General features: G+C 37.2%; 1 protein-coding gene across 3 annotated transcripts in view; it reads right to left on the minus strand.

Annotated features, from left to right (window-relative positions):
* Window positions 1-21,975, minus strand: part of TAFA2 (TAFA chemokine like family member 2) — a 550,698-nt gene that overhangs the window by 120,492 nt on the left and 408,231 nt on the right. For all 3 annotated transcript variants that reach the window (XR_002325239.2, XR_002325240.2, XM_020990164.2), the window contains exon 3: window positions 514-620. Coding sequence is in view for 1 of the 3 variants with exons in the window: in XM_020990164.2 (XP_020845823.1) it covers window positions 514-619 (106 nt within the window). In the remaining 2 variants the exon portion in view is untranslated. The remainder of the gene's footprint in view (window positions 1-513; window positions 621-21,975) is intronic.

The following is a 21,975-nucleotide window of genomic DNA, read 5'->3' on the forward strand; positions in this document are numbered from 1 at the left end:
TGAGAATTAAGGCTCATCTTCTTCCTATTGAGGAAGCAATGACATTCAGGACTGGCTGTGCAAAAAGTTAGCTTTGACAGGCAAACCATTTGCATGCCACAGCAGAATGGATGTTATTAAAGATGGCTTCTTTATGAGGTCTACTGCAGTCAAGAACTTCTCTAGAGCACTCATATCTTCCTTGATACATCTTTATTACATGTCAACTTAACTTTTCAACTGCCCCATCCCAGAAAAGAAAATGGCAGTGAAATTGTCAGAGTTGCAATTTCCTATGGATTGAATCGGCATGCTAAACTGATATGGCACCAGTCCGGGAAACATTAAATAACCATTTCCTTCCATAACACACCCACTTTAGAAATCGCTCTTTCTGAATCTTTATTTGTAGAGCACTCTCAGGAGAAATTTGCACCTAGGAAAATCACAAAAACTACCCAAGATAGAACCATACTTTTTTAAAGCAGAGCCAACTTCAACAAGGTGCTGAAAAAAGGAGCTCATATTTCTTACCTTTATGGTGGTTTGCACCAGATGCTAGTTTGCCCCACAAGGTTAGAATAAATATTATTATTAGCAGCTTTCCTTTTGTTGCTTTCTGTAAGTATCTCTTATTCATCCTGCAAAGAAAAGAAAACACATAGATGACACTTTCATATCCATTTTTATAGAATCACAGAATTTTAGACTTGAAAGAGATCTCAATAACCACCCCATATATACACAAAAAGTAATTCCCCCTTCAATATGCTTGAACAAGTCTTCATCTGGCCTCTGCTTGAAGACCTCAAGTAGGAGGACCCCAATCTTTCCTGTGCCAGTCCCCCTTTAAAACAGCTCTAACTATCGGAATTTTCCTGGCTTCAAGCTTATGTTCATCTCTTTATAAATCCCACCAAATGCTCCTGGTTTCTACCCCCTGGAGCCAAATAAAATAAATCTAATCCCTCTTCCAAAGGATAGCCCTTCAAAGGAAGACTTGAAGAGAGCCAGTATTGCTTCTTCAGAGACTCCTCTTTATCCTGGATAAAGAGCCCTAATTCCTTCAATTAATCCTCATATCACATGATGCTTCACCATCCTAGTTGTCGTTCTCAGGATACTCTCCAGTGTATGGATATCTTTCCCAAATTATGGCACTCAGAATGAAACACAATACTCTAGATGTGGTCTGACTAGGACATAATACAGTGGGACTATCAATTCTTTATCTCTGGAAGCTCTACCTCTCTTACTGAAACCCCGGGCTACATCTGGCTGTTTCATCTGTCATATCAGACTGCTGTCTTCACTTGAACTTGAATTCTATGTAACTTCCATATCTTTTTTCAGATAACCTGATATCTAACCATGCCTCTACCATCTTAAACTTGTGGTGTTGTTAGAACCTGGGAAAACACAATATATTTCTCCTTGCTTGGTTTCATATTATTAAATTCAGCCCCATGTTTTACATCTTTACATTTAAAAACCCCAACAGTACTTAGTGCTTTTAGTTCCTAAATTGACTCTGTATTTACCTGAAGAATTAAAAATCTTCCTCTGGTGATAAATCAGGAAAATCAAAAGTGTAATTTTCCTGGAACAGCCTTGTGAACAAGAGATAAGCCATCCTCTATTTCTTATTTAACCTTTGGCCTCTAGGGACCTGTTCTGCTTATAATCGAAATAAATATAATAAAATTTGAAGTTATCCCAACAATATTATGGTCCAAACAAGTATGTTTAACTCATTCATAAGTTCCAATGTTTACTCATTGGAATTATCTTTAAATAAATCCATTGTGCTTGTAGAAAATTGCCTTTCCTCATTAATTTGTCATGTGACCATGGGACATTCAGGACATAGTTTTAGAGACAATCGGTTCTTTTACTCTCTCCATGGCATAAAACTCATTTCAAAAGTGAAATCCCTTCCAAAACTGGAGAGGTACAACTTCCTTACTGCAAAAATAATAACTTGAAGCTCTACTGCACAATATGTGGAGCATGTCTCATGTTTTCTCAGTTATTTCAGGAGAAGAAGAGATGAGGTAAGCATGTGATTCTTAGGAACTAAACTTAGGAACTATACCTGAAAAGCCTGGACTTTGTACAAAAAAAGATATGGAACTAAGTGAAAAGGAACATAGCAGAAAACAGGGAGCAGATGGGTAGTCATTTATCTTGGAGAGGAAAGAATGTGGCCCAATCGTTCATCCTTCAATTTGCCCCCCTCACCTTAAGTAATTTAGGAAAAGTGAGACCATAGAACATCACAATCATAATAAGAGCCTCTCCAATGAGGAGTCATAATTGCAAGGATATTCATAATGCAAGATGGATCCCACCTTTAGAACTGGCTCTCTAGTCCAGGCTCTTCAATTTACAGATGAGGACCTGATGATCAAAGAGGAGAATTAACTTGCCCAAGATCACACAGGTTATAAGCAGCAGAGTCAGGATTTGACCAGAGGTCCTCTGGCTTCCCAAGCCAGTGCTTGCGCCACTATAGTATTGTTCCTGGAGCTTTGGGGTGCCTAAAGTTGGGAGCTCCTGGATAAATGACCTTTGCTCTCATATTAGTCCGCCTCCATCCCTCACCTGTTCTTCATTTATCTGTGTCCCTCATTCATCCCCAGATCACAGGGTAGGTTACGAGTAGTTCATTAGTCACTCAAACAAACACATGACGAATTTCTGATCTGGTTCAGACTCAGTCCAGGGCAATAGGGTCAAACTCAAGAGGAATGGAACCAATAATCTATACATAAGGATGTCTGTGGACTGATTTAAATCGTAATATTATTTTATTGTATTTTTGTTTACTTTGTTAAATATTTCCCAATTATGTTATAATCTGGTTCTGGCAAAACAGCCCACGTGTTTGACTCCTCTGGTCTAGATCAGGTCTGGTTCCTTCCCAGTTTTCTAAGGTTATTTTTTGGCTATGATGGATAGCTTCTCTCCTTCAATATATGAATTCTTCATGTCATTTCTCTGTCTGAATTATCACACCACAGATATGCTACCTCTAAAAACCAAAACAGATTTTTACTGTAACAGCAACACATTCTGAACCTTTTTCCCCAGAAATCATGAATGCACTAAGTTACTATGTCTTCACTGACTAAGCAAAGTCTTTATCCAGATTTTGCAAGGAAAAAGCAATGCTTGTTTGAATTGTTTGGTAAAACAAGGCAAAACAGCCCAACAAAACATAAACTTAATCACTCTATGAAATTCATTTTTCAGGTAGAGACTACAAAATAAAAATATCAAATTGATGTGATCTCAGGTAGCCTTACATGGGAAGGGACAAGGAAATAAGCACTTATATAGCACCTACTATGTGCCAGGCACCAGACTAAGTGCTTTACAAATATTATCTCATTTGATCCTCACAACTCTGGGAAGTAGGTGCTATAATTATCCTTATTTTACAGTTGAGGAAACTGAGGTAAAAAAAGGTTAAGTGATTTTTCACAAGATCACACAGCTGACAAATGTCTGAGGTCAGATTTGAACTCAGGTTTTCCTGACTTCTGGCCAAAAGAAGGCAACTTGGATCCAGGAGGCTTTGATTAGACCCTTTTGACTCTGACACTTACTAAGCTATGTGACCACGGTCAAATTATTTAATCTCCCTGAGTCTCGGTCCCCTGATCTGCAAGATGGAGAATATACTAGCCCTACCAATCTCACAAGGCTGAGAGAAAAATGATTGTCGAACTTTAAGGTGCTATATAGAAATGGGAGATAGGATTTATCTTGCTATTATTACTGCATTAACCTTAAAAAGAGAGATCACATATGCCTTTTCCTGTCTCAATATAGGCTAGTATCCCTCATAAAAGAATTGTGGAGCAACCTGAAAACTGCCTTTCTGTACTTCAGGCTTTAAGAGGAAATGAAGTGTTCCCAAAGGAAATAGAATTGAGGCATCAATGGGGGGGAAAAGGGAATTCTGAGGTGGAAGATGGGAAAACTGACCCTTGTCAGGAGGCTATAGATTGGAAAAAATATAACAGAGGAGGAAAGGAAGGAAAAGAAAATTCCTATAACTGGAACAAAACCAAACAAACAAAACAGATTTGAGGCTCTTAATGAAGAGTAAAAGCTGGCTGCACTAAGGAGAAAATTGGATTCCTTGTCCTCCAATGAATGATATGATAAAGACACATATGTGTTCACTCACTGACAGATTACCCATTAAAGGTCAGCAGAAGAAGCATGGTAGTCGTAGTTGGTGATTCCCCACTCCGGGAACACTGAGGCAGGTATTTGTCAGCCTGATAACAACAATAGAGAGGTCTGTCGTCTTCCTGGGGCATACATCTAAAACATAACAGGAAACTTGCCAATATTTCTCAAAAAAAGAGGACTGCCATCCACATGCAGTGTTTCTTGTAGGCCTAAATGATACTAGTTGAAAGAAACTAAACGAGTATTATGCAAGGTTGCAATGTCTGGGACAAGAAACTGAAGGTATAGGTAGTATTTTCCTCATTATTACCCACTGAAATTGACATGCAAAAGGGAAAAAAATGGATTTGGGAAAAGAACGGTAGAGATGACGAATCAGACATTACAGGTACGAAATGTGCAGTTAACAAAGGCTGGGCTCGTGAACATCTTGAAACAGAATCAGTAAGTATAAAAAATAAGACTAGTTTATCAAGAATGTCTCATACTGGACCAATCTTACTTCCTTTTTTGAAATAGTTACTAAAATTAGTAGATCAAGGGAATGTAACACATTGAGGCTAGCTAGAATTTAATGAAGCACTTGATTAAATATCTTATTCTATTTTTGTGAAATTGATGGAGACTCATGGACTAGTGCCAAGCTCAAATAGAAACAGAGACCATAAATCATAGGTAAGGATCCCTGCAGGCTGCATACTGACCTAGAAAACCATATAATAACATTATCTATGTATTTCAAACAACATTTTAAAATTTATTTTGTTAAATATTTCCCAATTACATTTTAATCTGGTTCAGACCAGATTTGGGAATATGTTTGAAAACTTTGGACTAGGTGATATTCAATTAGGTGGATTTGAAACCAGCTGAATGGCCAGATTCAAAGAGAAGTCATTAATGGTTCAATGTCAACTTGGCCACAAGTCTCCAGTGAAGTCCCCCAAAGGATCTACTTATGACCCTGTTCTGTTTAAGATTTTACCAATTACTTTAATAAAGTCTTAGATGGCATACTCATTAAATCTGACATCAACACAACCTTGAAAGATATGGATGAATCTAAAATCTTAAAACTAAGTTTAAAAATCAGCTTCACAACTACAGGATGTTGGAAGCATGGTTATATGGCAGTTTCTATGATAAACAGTTAAGTTGGTGTGGGAGCTCCCCTCATCACTGTCCCCTCCCCAAATAAAGTTAATACAATCTTGGTACATATTAAGAGAGACATACATTGCTTTCAGGAATTAAGAGGTGATAATTCTTTGCATTCCATTCTAAGTGACACAATTGGAGGAAAATATTGATAAGCTGAAAAGAAAACAGAGGATGCTGTCATTGTAGTTGTTCAGCCTTCATTCTTGAAGAGGAAAAATGACATCAGGAGGGTGATGTCTTGACTTGCAAGTGAATTGGATTTAAGTGAGGCAGAGCTGTGCAAAGTCATCAGCCTCATTTTCTCCTCCAGAGTTATTGGAGTCCAGTGGCAAGACATGAGGATCAGCTGAAGGGACTCAGGTGGTTTAGTTTAGAGAAGAGAAGGTGCAGGGGAATGTGGTGGCTTTGTTCAATGATGGAAAGGGCTAAGATCTAAAAGAGAGAATAGGGGTGGCTAGGTGGCACAGTAGATAGAGCACTAGCCGTAGAATCAGAAAGACCTGAGTTCAAATCCAGCCTCAGACACTTGACACTTACTAGCTGTGTAACCCTGGGCAAGTCACTTAACCCCAAATGCCTCACCAAAAAGCAAAAAAAAAAAACAAATCCCATCTTGACTGAAAATGGGATGAATTATCTTGGAAGATATTAAGTCCTCAGAGGCCTCATGAGCAGTTGATAGTTTTGTTATAGTGAGGATTCCTCTGGGCTATGTGTTGAACTAGATGCTGTTGAGGTTTCTTTTAACTTTAAAATTCTGTGATTCTGAGCCATTGAAGGATTTCCAACAATGTAGTGGTATGACCAGATGTTTACATAAAAATCGATTAATCTGACAGTACTGTGAAGGATGAATTGGAAGTGGGCAAGCCTGAAGTAGCCATGTTGGGAAGAAGGCTGTTCCAATAGTCCAAGTGACAGTTAGTGAAGGCCTGGACTAGGGTCATAGTAGAGAGTGAAGGGGAAATAGTACAAAAAGAACCAGTAGGGACTTCAGAACCAATTGGACATGAAGGATGAAGTTTACAGTGTCAAGGAAGATCCTGAGACTTCAAGATGGATGTCTGAGAAAACAGCAGTGCTATTAACAAAAAAATGAATGTTAATAACTCATGACAACCTCACAGCCCTTATTGACTGAGCGTACTACAATAATTATCAGATAAAAATCTAGCCAAATGATCAGATTCTTATAATCTGGCCAATAGCTCACAAATGTTCATATTTAAGAGTGGCCGATGTGGCAGATGCTTAATAAATCTTGTCTTTGGCTGAAAGAAGGCCTGGGTCAAATTCATTCAGACAGGACCTGTGTGTCGTGATTTTGGGGTCCCAGCACCCCTATGCCCCTAAACCTCAACATTTTGGTGGCCCATACAGGGAAGCTGCCTAACTCTAAGCTCTTCATCAACCAAGACTAGAAGGTATGTAAGCCTCCCCACCTCTTTCTTGCTCTGCAGTTGGGGTCACTCTCCAAGCACCTGGAAGGCTTGGAGATGCTTTTCAGGCAGACAGTTACAAGGCTATCTCCCACTCGACCTGACGCTTTCAGGCTCTTGGTCCACCAGTTTGGTTCAAGGTCATGGAGCTGAGTACACCTTCCATAGCATAGAGGACAAAGATGGACACCCTATCCGGAAGCAGATGCCCAATATTGTCAATTCTCTTGGCGCTAGGGAACTGGAAAAACTAGAGCTTTTTGGTTCACTGAGGCTTACTTACACCCTTCCCTCAATCCTCCTTCATGGAGGTTACAAGGAAAAGTTAGAACAGCTAAAGACATCTTAGAAGATTCTAGAGGTTTTGTGATTATTAAGGAGTTTTGAAACACCTCCTTACAACCCTGGTCACTCCCTTCTCCCACTCCCTTCCCGTGAGTCAAGAGGGTATCTCTGTTAACCCGTCTCATAGGAGAAGAGAGTTTCACCCGCCCCCCCACTACTTTCAAATTTGCCCTCCCCAACACGGCAAAAGGAAGAAGGCAGCAGCTACAGTGTGGGCCCCACTGCCAATGGCCTTGTGCACTGGGGCAACCTCTGCCTGGAAGTATCACCCAAGTTTGGCACATCCTGCTCACCCCCCCCACCTCAACCCCCAAGAGCCGTGAGGAGAGAGGGAAGGGGGATGGTCAAGTTAAAGAAGCTAGCCATCCTCCAAACTTGGGTAAGCCCTATCTTTTAAAGTTGTAATTTTAACATGTTAATGATAAGGTGCCAATTCCCTGTGTAAAGTAATTTGGAAATGCATTTAACAAAATTGAAGTCACCTGATTGGTAGTAGGTTTTTTCAAATTTCAAACTGGTAAACTTTTTGTAGCAGTTATGTCAAGCAACTTTTCATAATTTGGTTACAGCTAAAACAACCTGGCTATTATTGATTATTGTTTTAATGTGCAAACTTGGCAAAAAACTTGTTTGGGTTATGGCTTGCTGAGAATTTGCAGGTATATAGAAATATTCTCTAACAATTGGTTTTTTGTTTGTTTGTTTTTTGATTTTTAAATACCAGGACAATTTAAATTTGGGATGTAAATCCCGGAAAGAGTTTTCCTAAGCTGTGATTAGTGAAACTTATCATTTGAGGTAAAAGCTTGTGGGACCGTAACTGATTTTATTTTGAGTTGTCTGATAAATCATAATCCATAAACAATCAATAATCCACCATCTCTGAAAGAAATGCCACAAGCTACTCAGAGAGAATATGATACTGATGGGAAATTTACACTGGGAAAAGCTGAGAGGACAATTTTAGCCTCAGTCTAAGCTGGGATCTTCCTGGCTCAGTTTCCCCATTATGTTCCTTTGAAAAGGAATGTTACCCACCTGGCTTCCTGAATCTAGCCATAAGGTGGATTTGATACTGCATGGTTGGAAAACTGTGAATTATCTGAATCCAAACAGAGCTAAGGATGTTTTATCCTGTCATATTTGGGCCCTAAATTTTGTCCCTGCTTTATCCTTTTATAGCAAACTTCTGTAGTCAGAGCAAATAGACAGCAAAAGATACAAGCACAATGCAAGTGTATGAGATCTTGCTGTTCTGACCTGAATGTGCAGTCATTCAATACTCCCAAACAACTGAAATTAAGTCTGAAACATTTTCAGTTTGGTTTGGGGAGGAAAATTTCAGTGATAATTGAAGTGAAAGTCAATCTCTTGGCAAATTCATTTGTGTGACTATTGAACCCAGGGGTGGAAAACGTCTACCTGCAAAAGTGTTACTTAAATTTTTGAGAAAGTAACAAGACAGTTAATTCTGCAGGTCAAATGTAAATAAGTTTAATGGGGCTCTTACACTTTTACTTCTCCCTATATCTGGGCCCTGCAGTCCTTTCTGCCACATTTGTGTCTTCCAGACTGCAGTCTATTCACCTACAGTTGGTAGCAAACAGCAGGTACTAGCCGATGTCCACCCATAGTCCCCTAGATGCAGCCTGTGTTCTGTTCCAATCAACCTCCTATTCGGGACCGCCACAAGGCAGGGACAACTCTACACCCCTTGACAGAAGGAAGCAGTTTCAGAACCCAAGACTTTTGCCCCTTACCTCAATGTGTTTGAGGGGGGAATGATGGGGATGGGATCTGAACCCCTAAAAGGAAAAGACCAAGTCTTTGAGATCTGGACCTCTAAAAGAAAAATCCCTGGATTTGTGGCTACACCCAATCTCCCAATTCTGTTCTGTTACCTCCCAATTGTCCCTGGCCACTTCCCACCCTTAATCCTATCTAGACTCCATTCTCCTTTGGCCAAGTGGTCCAGGTACCTGGCTTTCTGTTCACCACAATTTACTGGCCACTGCCATCCAGATCCTCCTTAGACCCCTCCTCTAGTCACCCCAAATTACTTGGCCACTCCTAGATCCCTCCCACAGTCTTTCTATACATAAGGCACATTTTGTCTCCATTAAGGTGCTCAGATTCTTAAAATCTAGCCAAATGCTCAGATTCTTATAATCTGGCCAATAGCTCACAAATGTCCAGATTCCTTAAGAGTCTGGCCAATATGGTAGATTTTCAATAAATCTTGTCTTTGGCTGAAAAAATAAATAAAATAATTATCACTAAAATAGCAATTATTGCTATGAATTTCTTTCTTAGGAAGCATCAGAATATAGACTTTATTTTCATTCCCTATTTTTAATCCATTCTAGACAAAGCAATTGCTGTATAATGTCTAATATATTTAATTTATCTTTTGATTTGGGATTCTGTTTAATTAAAAAGTCCAAGCTTGCCAGAATTAGAGAAGAAAGCTCCGCTAAGTTTCTAAAGGTCAGCTTCCAAAAGGCTTGAGCCTCATTTAAGTACCATAATTTTGTCCTTCCCCTACCTAAAATATATAATTCTGGTCATCTAGTTACCTCTACTATCTCCTGGTAATTTTTTTTTAAAGAAACATACATAAAAATTAAAAGTCAAGTTTTTTTGCAGACACATTAACTCTGAAGCATAACATAACAGTTTATGGGTATAGTGTTCAATTTTCTGTCAAAACTTCATAGGCTCCTTTGCCTATTTATAGGATAAAGTATAACTCCACTTTGGAGTTTAAGGCTTTATACCATCTGGCTGTTGCCTTCCTTTCAAGCTGATTTCACAATAATCCTCCTCATGCACCTTACATTCCAGCCAAACTGACCTACTTGCTGTTTCCAGTTATTAATATTTTATCTCCCACCTCCAAACTTTTGCAAATGCTGTTTATCATGTCTGGAATATATTGGCTTCTCACCTTTTAAAATCAATACGTAAAGGCTTAGCTCACTTGCCTCTTCCTACATGTTGCCTTTCCTGATCCATTACAGCTCCTGCTCTCCCCTTCATAAAATTACATTCTTAACATTAATTTTCAAATTAAAAAGCATTTACTTTCTCTCCTTCCCACCTCTTCCTGTTGGAAAAAAGAAAACTCATTCAACAAATATTCATAATTAAGCAAAACAAATCATTACATTGACTTATGTTTTAAGTGATACATGAAGTCCATCACTATTCAATTTAACTTTTATTGAATAACTTGCATAACAAGTTATTCCATATACAATAACTTGTATAACTCAGTATTTACTATTATTGTTCAGCCATTTTTCAGTCATGTCTGACTCTTCATGATCCCATTTGGGATTTTTCTTGGCAAAGATGCTGGAGTGGTTTGCCATTTCCTTTTCCAGTTGATGAAACCAAGGCAAACAGGGTTAAGAGACTTGCCCAGGGTCAACACAGCTAGTAAGACTCTGGGGTTGGATTTGAACTCAGAAAGATGATTCTTCCTGATTCCAGGCCCAGTGCTATATTCACTGTGCTATGCCCTCAGTAATTACTAGTCCCTATAGTTGTTATGTCTCTATAGAACAATGACTCATTTTTTTGCTCCTTAGCAGAAAAGCTATGGCAAATCTTTTTTTTTCATTTAATCATATTTTGTTTTTTTTCCAATTACATGTAAAAAAAGTTTTCAACATTCATTTTTACATGGTTTTGAGTTCCAAATTTATTCTTCTTCTCCTTTATCCCTATTCCCTCCCTTTCCCCCCTCCCCAAGAGAGCAAGCAATTTGATTTAGATTATACATATATAATCATCGTAAACATATTTCCACATTAGGTATGTTGTGAAAGAAGAATCAGAACAGAAGGGAAAAACCATGAGAAAGTAAAAGCAAACAAAAAGTGAAAATAATATTCTTCAATTTGCATTCAGACTCCATAGGTCTTTCTTTGGATGTCAATAGCATTTTCCATCATGACTCTTGGAATTGTCTTCAATCATTGTGTTGCTGAGAAGAGCTAAGTCTATCACAGTTGATCATCACACAATGTTACTGTTACTGTGTACAATGTTCAACTGGCTCCACTAACTTTACTCAGCATCAGTTCATGTAAATCTTTCCAGGTTTTTCTAAAATCCACCTGCTAATCATTTCTCATAGCACAATAGTACTCCATTATATTCATATGCCACAATTTGTTCAGCCATTCCCCAACTGATGGCCATTCCCTGAATTTCCAATTCTTCGCCCCAACAAAAAGAGCTGCTGTAGTTATTTTTGTACATGTGAGTTCCTTTCCCTTTTTTATGATCTCTTCGGGATACAGATCAAGTAGTGGTATTGCTGGACCAAAGGGAATGTACAGTTTTATAGCCTTTTGGACATAGTTCCAAATTGCTCTCCACAATGGTTAGATCAGTTCACAACTCCACCAGCAGTAAATTAGTATTCCAATTTTCCCAAATATTCTCCAACATTTGTCATTTTCCTTTTCTGTCATATTTGCCAATCTGATAGGTGTGAGGTAGTACTTCAGAGATGTTTTAATTCGCATTTCTCTAATCAATAGTGATTTAGAGCATTTTTTCATATGACAATAGATAGATTCAATTTCTTCATCTAAAAACTTCCTGTTCATATCATTTAACCATTTACCAACTGAGGAATAATGTGTTCTTATAAATTTGACTCAGTTCTCTATGTATTTGAGAAATGAGGCCTTTATCAGAAATACTGGCTGTAACTTCCGCTTCTGGGAGCCATGATGGCCGAGTGAAAAGGTATTCATTCTCACTCTCCCCTATCAACCTCTGAAAACCCAGAAAATATCACCCCAGAAAAAAAAAACCCTGGAACACTGGAACTAGAAGAAAGACAAGGAGCAGCAGTGCAGTAGCCCAGCAAACAGGTCTCCCAGTGCCTCAGCAAAAACAAGGGGCCCCAGGCCGATAAGTACCCTGCAGCATTCATCTGAAAGGAGGTGAAGAAAACAACCTAAAGGCTTCCTAAAGCTCCGAACTTGCTGATTCCAACCCAATACCAGGTGAGCTACCAGAAACCTACAGCCTCCAATTCCCAGCATAAGAGGTCCCAGAACGCAAAGCCAGTGACCAAGACCTAGGCTCCCAACACAAGAACCTTGGGTCAGTACCCTCTGTGCCCCAGCAGGAGAGCTCAATCTCTTTAAAGACCAGAGAATAAAGAAACACCATGAGTAAAAAGAAACGTACCATAGATTCATATTATGAGAAGAGTGAAGATCAAGACAGAAATTCAGAAGAGGACAACATTGTCAACAAACCCACATCTGCAACAACAAAAGGGAATATGAACTGGTCTGAAGGACAAAAAGCCTTCTTAGCAGAGCTCAAGAAGAATTTTAATAGTCAAATGAGAGAGGTAAAAGAGTCCTTCAAAAATACAATTGGCCAGTTGGAAAAAAAATACACTGAAGAAAACAAGTCCCTAAAAAACACAATTGGCCAATTGAAGAAGGAAGGACAAAAACTAACAGAAGAGTGCACTGAAGAAAACAAGTCCCTAAAAAACACAATTGGCAGTTGAAGAAGGAAGTACAAAATCTAACAGAAGAGTATGCTGAAGGAAACAAGTCCCTAAAAAATACAATTGGCCAGTTGAAGAAGGAAGTACAAAATCTAACAGAAGAGTATGCTGAAGAAACAAGTTCCTAAAAAACACAATTGGCCAGTTGAAGAAGGAAGTACAAAAACTAATAGAAGAAAACAATCTGTTAAAAACTAGAATTGGACAAATGGAAACTATTGTCTCTATGAGAGAGCAAGACTCAGTCAAACAGAAACAAAAAAATGAAAAAAAATCAATGAAAATGTAAAATACCTCATTGGTAAAACAACCAACCTGGAAAATCGACTCAGGAGAGACAACTTAAAAATTATTGGACTACCTGAAAATCATGATGAAAAAAAGAGCCTGGACAGTATCTTTCAGGAAATCATAAAGGAAAACTGCCCAGAGTCTAGAACCAGAAGGGAAAATAACCATAGAAAGAATCCACTGATCAGCACCTGAAAGAGATCCCAAATTGACAATGCCAAGAAATATATTAGCAAAATTCCAAAATTACCCGATGAAAGAGAAGGTGCTGCAAGCAGCCAGAAAGAAAGAATTTAAGTATCATGGAGCCACAGTCAGGATTACACAGGGCCTTGAAGCTTCTACATTAAAAGACCACAGGGCATGGAACATGATATTCCGTAAGGCAAAGGAGCTTGGAATGCAGCCAAGGATCAATTACGCAGCAAAAATGAGCATCATTTTTCAAGGGAGGAGGTGGATATTCAACAAAATAGGAGACTTCCAAACTTTCCTGATAAAAAGACCAGAGCTCAACAAAAAATTTGATCTTCAAGTACAGGACTCAAGAAGGACTTAAAAAGGTAAATGGGACAGAAAGATACAATATGTTGTTAATAAGGGGGGAGCTGTTTAAACCCCTACAAGGGAATATGAGACTTGCAACCCTTGAGAACTGTATTGTTATTACACCTTGTTAAAGGAATATACATAAAGAGGGTGGATATTAGTTGACTTTGATGTAATGATAAAAAAAAATCTAATCAAGTGGGTTAAATGGATCCAAATAAGTGGATCAATCTAATCTTAGAAAAGGTACTGAGAAAGTAGGAGGCAGACAAGGGTAAATTACATTACAGGAAAACACACAAAATCCTATTACAGCAGAGGGAAAGAAGGGGGCGGCATTGTTTGAACCTTACTCTCATCAGATTAGGCTCAAGAAGGGCATAATATAATCAGTTAGGTATAGAAATCTAACTTGCCCTATAGGCAGTAGGAGGGAGAAGGGGAAAGAAAAGGGAGGGGGAAAGAAAAGGGGGGGAAGAAGGGAGGTAAGAAGCAGTAAGACTAAAAGGGAGGAAAAGGGAGAGGGATAAGAAAAGGGGGAAGGGACTGAAGGAGGCGGTGGTCAAAAGCAAAACACTAGTGAAGGGAAGAAAGGAAAAAGGAAAAAGAAGAGCATAAATGGGGGGGAAAGGATGGAGAAAAAGGCACAGATAGTAATCATAACTGTGAATGTGAATGGGATGAACTCTCCCATAAAACAGAAATGGATTGCAGAATGGATTAAAAACCATAATCCTACAATATGTTGTTTACAGGAAACACATTTGAAAAAGAGTGACACATACAGGGTAAAGGTAAAAGGCTGGAGCAAAATATATTATGCATCAGCTGAAATAAAAAAAAAAAGCAAGGGTAGCAATCCTGATCTCAGATAAAGCAAAAGCAAAAATACACATAATCAAAAAGAGATAAGGAAGGAAACTACATCCTGCTAAAAGGCACCATAGACAATGAAGTAATATCATTACTAAACCTATATGCACCAAATGGTATAGCATCCAAATTCTTACAGGAGAAGTTCAGGGAGTTACAGGAAGAAATAGACAGCAAAACTATACTAGTGGGGGACCTGAACCTCCCCCTCTTCACTAGATAAGTCTAACCACAAAATAAACAAGAAAGAAGTTAAGGAGGTGAATAGAACATTAGAAAAGTTAGGTATGATAGACCTCTGGAGAAAACTGAATGGGGATAGAAAGGAATATATTTTTTTCTCTTCAGTACATGGCACATACACAAAAATTGACCATGTACTAGGGCATAAAAACCTCACAATCCAATGCAGAAAGGCAGAAATAATAAATGCATCCTTTTCAGATCATGATGCAATAAAAATTATATGTAATAAAGGGCCATGGAAAGATAGACTAAAAAATAATTGGAAACTAAATAATCTAATCCTAAAAAATGATTGGGTCAAACAACAAATCATAGAAACAATCAATAATTTCATTCAAGAGAATGACAATAATGAGACAACATACCAAAACCTATGGGATGCAGCAAAGCAGTTCTTAGGGGAAGTTTTATATCTCTAAATGCTTACATAAATAAAATAGAAAAAGAGGAGATTAATGAATTGGGCATACAACTAAAAAAACTAGAAAAAGAACAAATTAAAAATCCTCAACTAAACACCAAATTAGAAATATTGAAAACCAAAGGAAAAATTAAAAAATTGAAATTAAGAAAACTATTGAACTAATAAATAAAACTAAGAGCTGGTTTTATGAAAAAACAATAAAATAGATAAGCCTTTGGTTAATTTAATTAAAAAAAGAAAGAAGAAAACCAAATTACTAGTATCAAGAATGAAAAGGGAAGCTACCACCAAGGAAGAGGAAATTAAAACAATAATTAGGAATTATTTTGCCCAACTATATGCCAACAAATTTGACAATCTTAGTGAAATGGATACATATTTACAAAAATATAAATTGCCCAGATTAACGAAGAGGAAGTAAAATACTTAAATAACCCCATCTCAGAAAAAGAAATTGAACAAGCCATTGATGAACTCCCTAGGAAAAAATCTCCAGGGCCAGATGGATTTACATGTGAATTCTATCAAACATTTAAAGAACAATTAATTCCAATACTATATAGACTATTTGGGAAAATAGGTGAAGAAGGAGTCTTACCAAATTCTTTTTATGATACAAATATGGTGTTGATACCTAAACCAGGAAGAGTCAAAATAGAGAAAGAAAATTATAGACCAATTTCTCTAATGAATATAGATGCAAAAATTTTAAACAAAATATAGCAAGTAGATTACAGCAACTTATCACAAGAATAATACACTATGACCAGGTAGGATTTATACCAGGAATGCAGGGTTGGTTCAATATTAGGAAAACTATCAGCATCATTGAGCATATCAACAACAAAACCAACAGAAACCACATGATCATCTCAATAGATGCAGAAAAAGCTTTTGATAAAATACAACACCCATTCCTATTAAAAACACTAGAAAGCATAGGTATAAATGGAGTCTTCCTTAAAATAATAAATAGCATATATCTAAAACCTTCAGCAAGCATTATATGTAATGGGGACAGGCTAGAAGCATTTCCAATAAGATCGGGGGTGAAACAAGGATGTCCATTATCACCACTGTTATTCAATATTGTACTGGAAACCTTAGCTTTAGCAATAAGAGAAGAAAAAGAAATTGAAGGCATTAGAATAGGCAAAGAAGAAACAAAGCTATCACTCTTTGCAGATGACATGATGATATACTTAGAGAATCCTAGAGAATCAAGTAAAAAACTACTTGAAATAATAAACAACTTTAGCAAAGTTGCAGGCTATAAAATAAACCCACATAAATCATCAGCATTTCTATATATTACCAACAAAGCCCAACAGCAAGAGATAGAAAGAGAAATCCCATTTAAACTTACTGTAGACATTATAAAATATTTAGGAGTCTACCTCCTGAAACAAACCCAGGAACTCTATGAACACAATTACAAAACACTTTTCACACAAATAAAATCAGATCTAAATAATTGGAAAAACATCAGTTGCTCATGGGTAGGCCGAGCTAATATAATAAAAATGACAATCCTACCTAAGCTAATTTACTTATTCAGTGCCATACCAATCAAACTACCAAGAAATTATTTTATAGAGTTAAGAAAAAATAATAACAAGATTCATTTGGAAAAACAAAAGGTCCAGAATATCAAAGGAACTAATGAAAAGAAATGCAGGGGAAGGTGGCCTAGCAATTCCAGATCTTAAATTGTATTATAAAGCAGCAATCATCAAAACTGCTTGGTACTGGCTAAGAAATAGGGAGGTGGATCAGTGGAATAGGTTAAATATGCAAGACACAGTAGTCAATGACTATAGTAATCTATTATTTGATAAACCCAAAGACCCCAGCTTCTGGGATAAGAACCCACTCTTTGAAAAAAACTGCTGGGAAAACTGGAAAAGAGTATGGCAGAAACTAGGCATAGACCCAAATCTCACACCATATACCAAAATAAAGTCAAAATGGGTTCAGGACTTAGATATAAAGGCTGATACCATAAGTAAACTGGGAGAACAAGGAATAGTTTACCTATCAGATCTATGGAGAACAGAAGAATTCATGACCAAACAGGAGATAGAGAACATTATGAAAAGCAAAATGGAATTTTGATTACATTAAATTGAAAAGTTTTTGCACAAACAAAGCCAATGCAACTAAGATTAGAAGGAAGGTAGAAAATTGGGAAAGAATTTTTACAACCAGTCTCTCTGATAAAGGCCTCATTTCTAAAATATATAGAGAATTAAGACAAATTTATAAGAACACAAGCCATTCCCCAATTGATAAATGGTCAAAGGATATGAACAGACAGTTCTCAGATGAAGAAATTAAAGCCATCTATAGTCATATGAAAAAATGCTCTAAATTATTGATTAGAGAAATGCAAATCAAAACAACTCTGAGGTACCACATCACACCTATCAGATTGGCCAACATGACAAAACAGGAAAATGATAAATGTTGGAGAAGATGTGGGAAAATTGGAACACTAATGCATTGTTGGTGGAGTTGTGAAATGATCCAACCATTTTGGAGAACAATTTTGGAACTAGCCAAAGGGCTACAAAAATGTGCATACCCTTTGATCCAGCAATAGCACTTCTAGGGCTATATCCCAAAGAGATCAAACAAATGGGAAAAGGACCCATGTACAAAAATATTCATAGCAGCTCTTTTTGTGGTGGCAAAGAATTGGAAATTGAGAGGATGCCCATCAATTGGGGAATGGCTGAGCAAGTTGTGGTATATGAATGTAATGGAATACTATTGTGCTATAAGAAATGATGAACAGGCTGACTTCAGAAAAACCTGGGAAGACTTATATGGTCTGATGCTGAGTGAAGTGAGCAGAACCAAGAGGACTTTGTACACAATAACAGCCATTATGCAATGACTAAGATGTTAAACTGAACCCTTCTCAGCATTACGAGGATCTAAGACATCTCCAGAGGCCTCGGGATGGAAAATGCTATCCACATCCAAAGAAAGAACTATGGAAGTCGAATTGCTCTCACTTATTTTTACCTTCTGTTGAGTTTTGTTTCATCTTTCTGATGGTTCCTCCTATTGGTTTTAATTTTTACTTACAACTTCACTTATGTGAAAATGTTTAATAGGAATGTAAATGTAAAGCCTATGTCAGATTGTGCGCCGTCTTGGGGAGGGTGGGGGGGGAGAAAAAGGGAGAAAAATTTCCAACTCAAAAGCATATGGAAAAAAATTTTTTTTAAATAAAAATTTTAAAAAAAAGAAATACTGGCTGTAAAATTGTTTCCCAGATTTCTACTTTCCTTCTAATCTTGCTTGCATCAGTTTGTTTGTGAAAAACCTTTTTAACTTAATGTAATCAAAATTATTCATTTTGCAGTTCATAATGTTCTCTATCTCTTATTTGGTCATAAATTCTTCCCTTCTCCATAGATCTGACAGGTAAACCAGTCCTAGCTCTTCTAATTTGCTTATGGTATCACCCTTTATGTCTAAAATATGTACCCATTTTGACTTTATCTTAGTATATGGTGTGAGATGTTGGTCTATGCCTAGTTTCTGCCATACTATTTTCCAGTTTTCCCAGCACTTTTTGGCAAATAGTGAGTTCTTATCCCAGAAGCTGAAGTCTTTGGTTTATCAAATAATAGTTTGCTGTAGTCATTTACTACTCGGTCTTGTGTACCTAATCTCTTTTACTGATATACCACTCTATTTCTTAGCCAGTACCAAATAGTTTTGATGATTGCTGCATTATACAATAATTTTAGATCTGGTACAGCTAAGCCAACTTCCTTTGCATTTTTTTCATTAATTTCCTTGATAGTCTTGACTTTTGTTCTTCCAGATGAATTTTATTTTTTCCAGCTCTATAAAATACATTGTTGGTAGTTTGATTGGTATGAACTGAACAAGTAAATTAAATTAGGTATAATCATCATTTTTATTATATTAGCCGAGCCTACCCATAAGCATTTGATATTTTTCCAATTGTTTACATCTGACTTTATTCATGTAAAAAATGTTTTGTAATTGTATTCATATAGTTCCTGGGTTTGTCTTGACTCCCAAACATTTTAAAAATTATTTAAAATAACTCCACAGTTATTTTAAATGGAATTTTTCTATCTCTTGCTGCTTAGCTTTGTGGGTAATACATAGAAATGCTGATGATTTCTGTGGATTTATTTTATATCCTGTGACTTTGCTAAAGTTAATTATTTCAAGTAGTTTTTTAGTTGATTCTCTAGGATTCTCTAAATATACCATCATATCATTTGCAAAGAGTGAAGCTATGGCAAATCTTTGCAGCATAACTAAAAAGCAGAGACACCACCTTGTCACCAAAAGCCCGTATAGTCAAAGCAGTGGTTTTTCCAGTAACAATGTAGGGCTTTGAGAGTTGGCCTCTAATGAAAGCTGAGCGCCACTGAAAAGGCTTTTCAGTTGTGGTGCTGGAGAGGAATTTTGAGAGTCCCTTGGACAGCAAGAAGATCAAACCAGTCAATACTTAAAAGAAATTAATTCTGGCTATTCACTAGGAGATCAAATACTGAAGCTGTAGCTTAAATACTTTGGCCACATAATGAGAAAAGAGAACTCATTGAAAAAGACCCAGATGTTAGGAAAGATTGAAGGCAAAAGAAGGGGATGGCAGAGGACAGGATGGATAGATAGTATCATGAAGCAAAGAACATGAACTTGGATAGACTATGGGAGATAGTGGTGAATAAAAAGGCCTGATGTCCAATGGTCCACAAGGTCACAAAGACTCAAATATGAATGACTAAATAGTAACAAAATCTCCAACCCATACAGAGGTACCATGGGAAGCAGCTAGAAAGCCAGACAGAAAAACCTAAGTTCAGTTCAGTAACTGACATATACTAGCTATGTGACCTTGATAAATCACTTAACCTCTCAATGTTTTGGAACTAAGAGTATAAATTAAGGAGAGGTTCTTGCTATATGCAATTTAGAGGGAGTTCCCTGTGCCAGTGAAAGCACAGTCCTAGCACATGCAATGTTACCTTGCATATAGCAACCACCCTACATGCAGCACACATTTAACAAATGTTTTTGAAATGCCTCATCACCAGTAATATCGATTAAAATGACATTAATTATAGCATTTGTAATAAGAGTTACATTTCCGTAAACTTTAGAGTATGTAAAGTACTTTACATCTGTTACCTCATTCAATCTTCACAACCCTAAGAGGTGGGTGATATAATTATGCCAAATTTACAGATTAGAATTTCAATTTTACATTAAAACTGCACTTTTGGCAGAGCAATTAAAAGGAAAGAAGTCCAGACTAGAAGCCACCTAAAACCTTATGATAAGTAGAAAGGGTGTCACATTGGTAACTATCAGAAGCCCAAGCCCTTTTTAAAAATTAAACATTTTCTATTCTGAGCAACACCTCTTAACAAAAATAAACATTCAGATGTATAAACAAAATGGAAAAAGATGGTACTTAAAAGTGTAAATTCCATTATGTACGTGTTAAAATTATTCATATTTATGTTTCTTAGCTCATCTACTTGGGGGCAGGCAGGTGGGACAGTGGATAGAGTGCTGGGCCTGGAGTCAGGAAGACTCATGTTCCTGAGTTCAAATCTTGCCTCAGACACTTAGTAGCTGTGTGACCCTGGGCAAGCCACTTAACCCTGTTTGCCTCAGTTTCCTCATCTACAAAATGAGCTGGAGAAGGAAATGGCAACCCACTCCACTATTGTTGCCAAGAAAACCCCAAATGGGATCACAGAGAATCAGATACAACTGAAAAAAGATTGTACAGCAAAGCCTACTTACTTTACTTGTGGGGAGACTCAGGCCCTTACCCAAAACCTATGGACTTACTATTGCATAAACACCTGTTATCAAATAAGACAAGGATATATGTGATATGCTTTGGAAAGCTTTCTGCCCAAATTGTTTACGTTTTTAAAATTTTGGCACTTAAAAGGGTAAGTTTTGGTTACATAGAAAATAAACTTATGGAGGGTACTTCACTTCCTAAATAAGGCAATGTGGGTACATGTGAAAACTTTAAAGCTTAAACTTCTTAAGTATAAGAAAACTTCCTGACCTTTCCCTTCTAGCAAAATCAAGGGTGCCATAGGATTTAAAGCCAGGGCAATCTCAGATTTTTTTTTTAATAAAGGTAGTATGGCATAGTATGATGAGTGACTGACCTAGAGTTAGAAGAACTGGATTGAGTGCTTTGATCATAAGCAAGTCAATCACTCAGAGCTTCAGTTTCACAGTCTATAAAATGTGGATAATATTTGCATTACCTGTTTCAGAGAATTGTTCTGACAAAAAGGTTTCATAAAATTTAAGTGCTATATAAATGGAAATTACTATTGTCTTTTCCTGCCTCCTCATTGGATGAGGCAACTGACTTGAGTGAATTGTCCAAGGTCACATAGTTAATGAGGAGCAGATCAAGAATGGAATGCAGAGACAGCAACTCCAGATCCAACAGTCTCCACTATATAATAATTATGATGATGTTAGCTAGCATTTATATAGCACTTTGAGGTTTGCAAAGATCTGTACGTTATCCAGTTTGATCTTCACGACAGCACTATGTGGTAAGTGCTATTATTATCCCACTTTACAGATGAGAAAACTGAGGCTAAGTGCAGTTAAGTGATCCACACAGAGAGTAAGGGAGGCAAGATTTCAACTCTGTTCTTCCAGACACAAAATGCAGCTCCATTACCCATTATGCCCCTGCCAGAATTATATCTCACTGCCACATTAGCTACTCTCTTGAATTATATTAACCTCAAACAAAAAAAATATGGGCTTCTATGCTAAAATAATAGGAATTTTTGTCTAAAGCAAATCTTAGAAGATGGCAAGAAATTGGATGATGGAGTCTCCATCATTATTTTATTTCTGGGACC

This window comes from Phascolarctos cinereus, unplaced genomic scaffold, assembly GCF_003287225.1.
Source record: "Phascolarctos cinereus isolate Bilbo 61053 unplaced genomic scaffold, phaCin_HiC Scaffold_1;HRSCAF=81, whole genome shotgun sequence".
Taxonomy (NCBI): Eukaryota; Metazoa; Chordata; class Mammalia; order Diprotodontia; family Phascolarctidae; genus Phascolarctos; species Phascolarctos cinereus.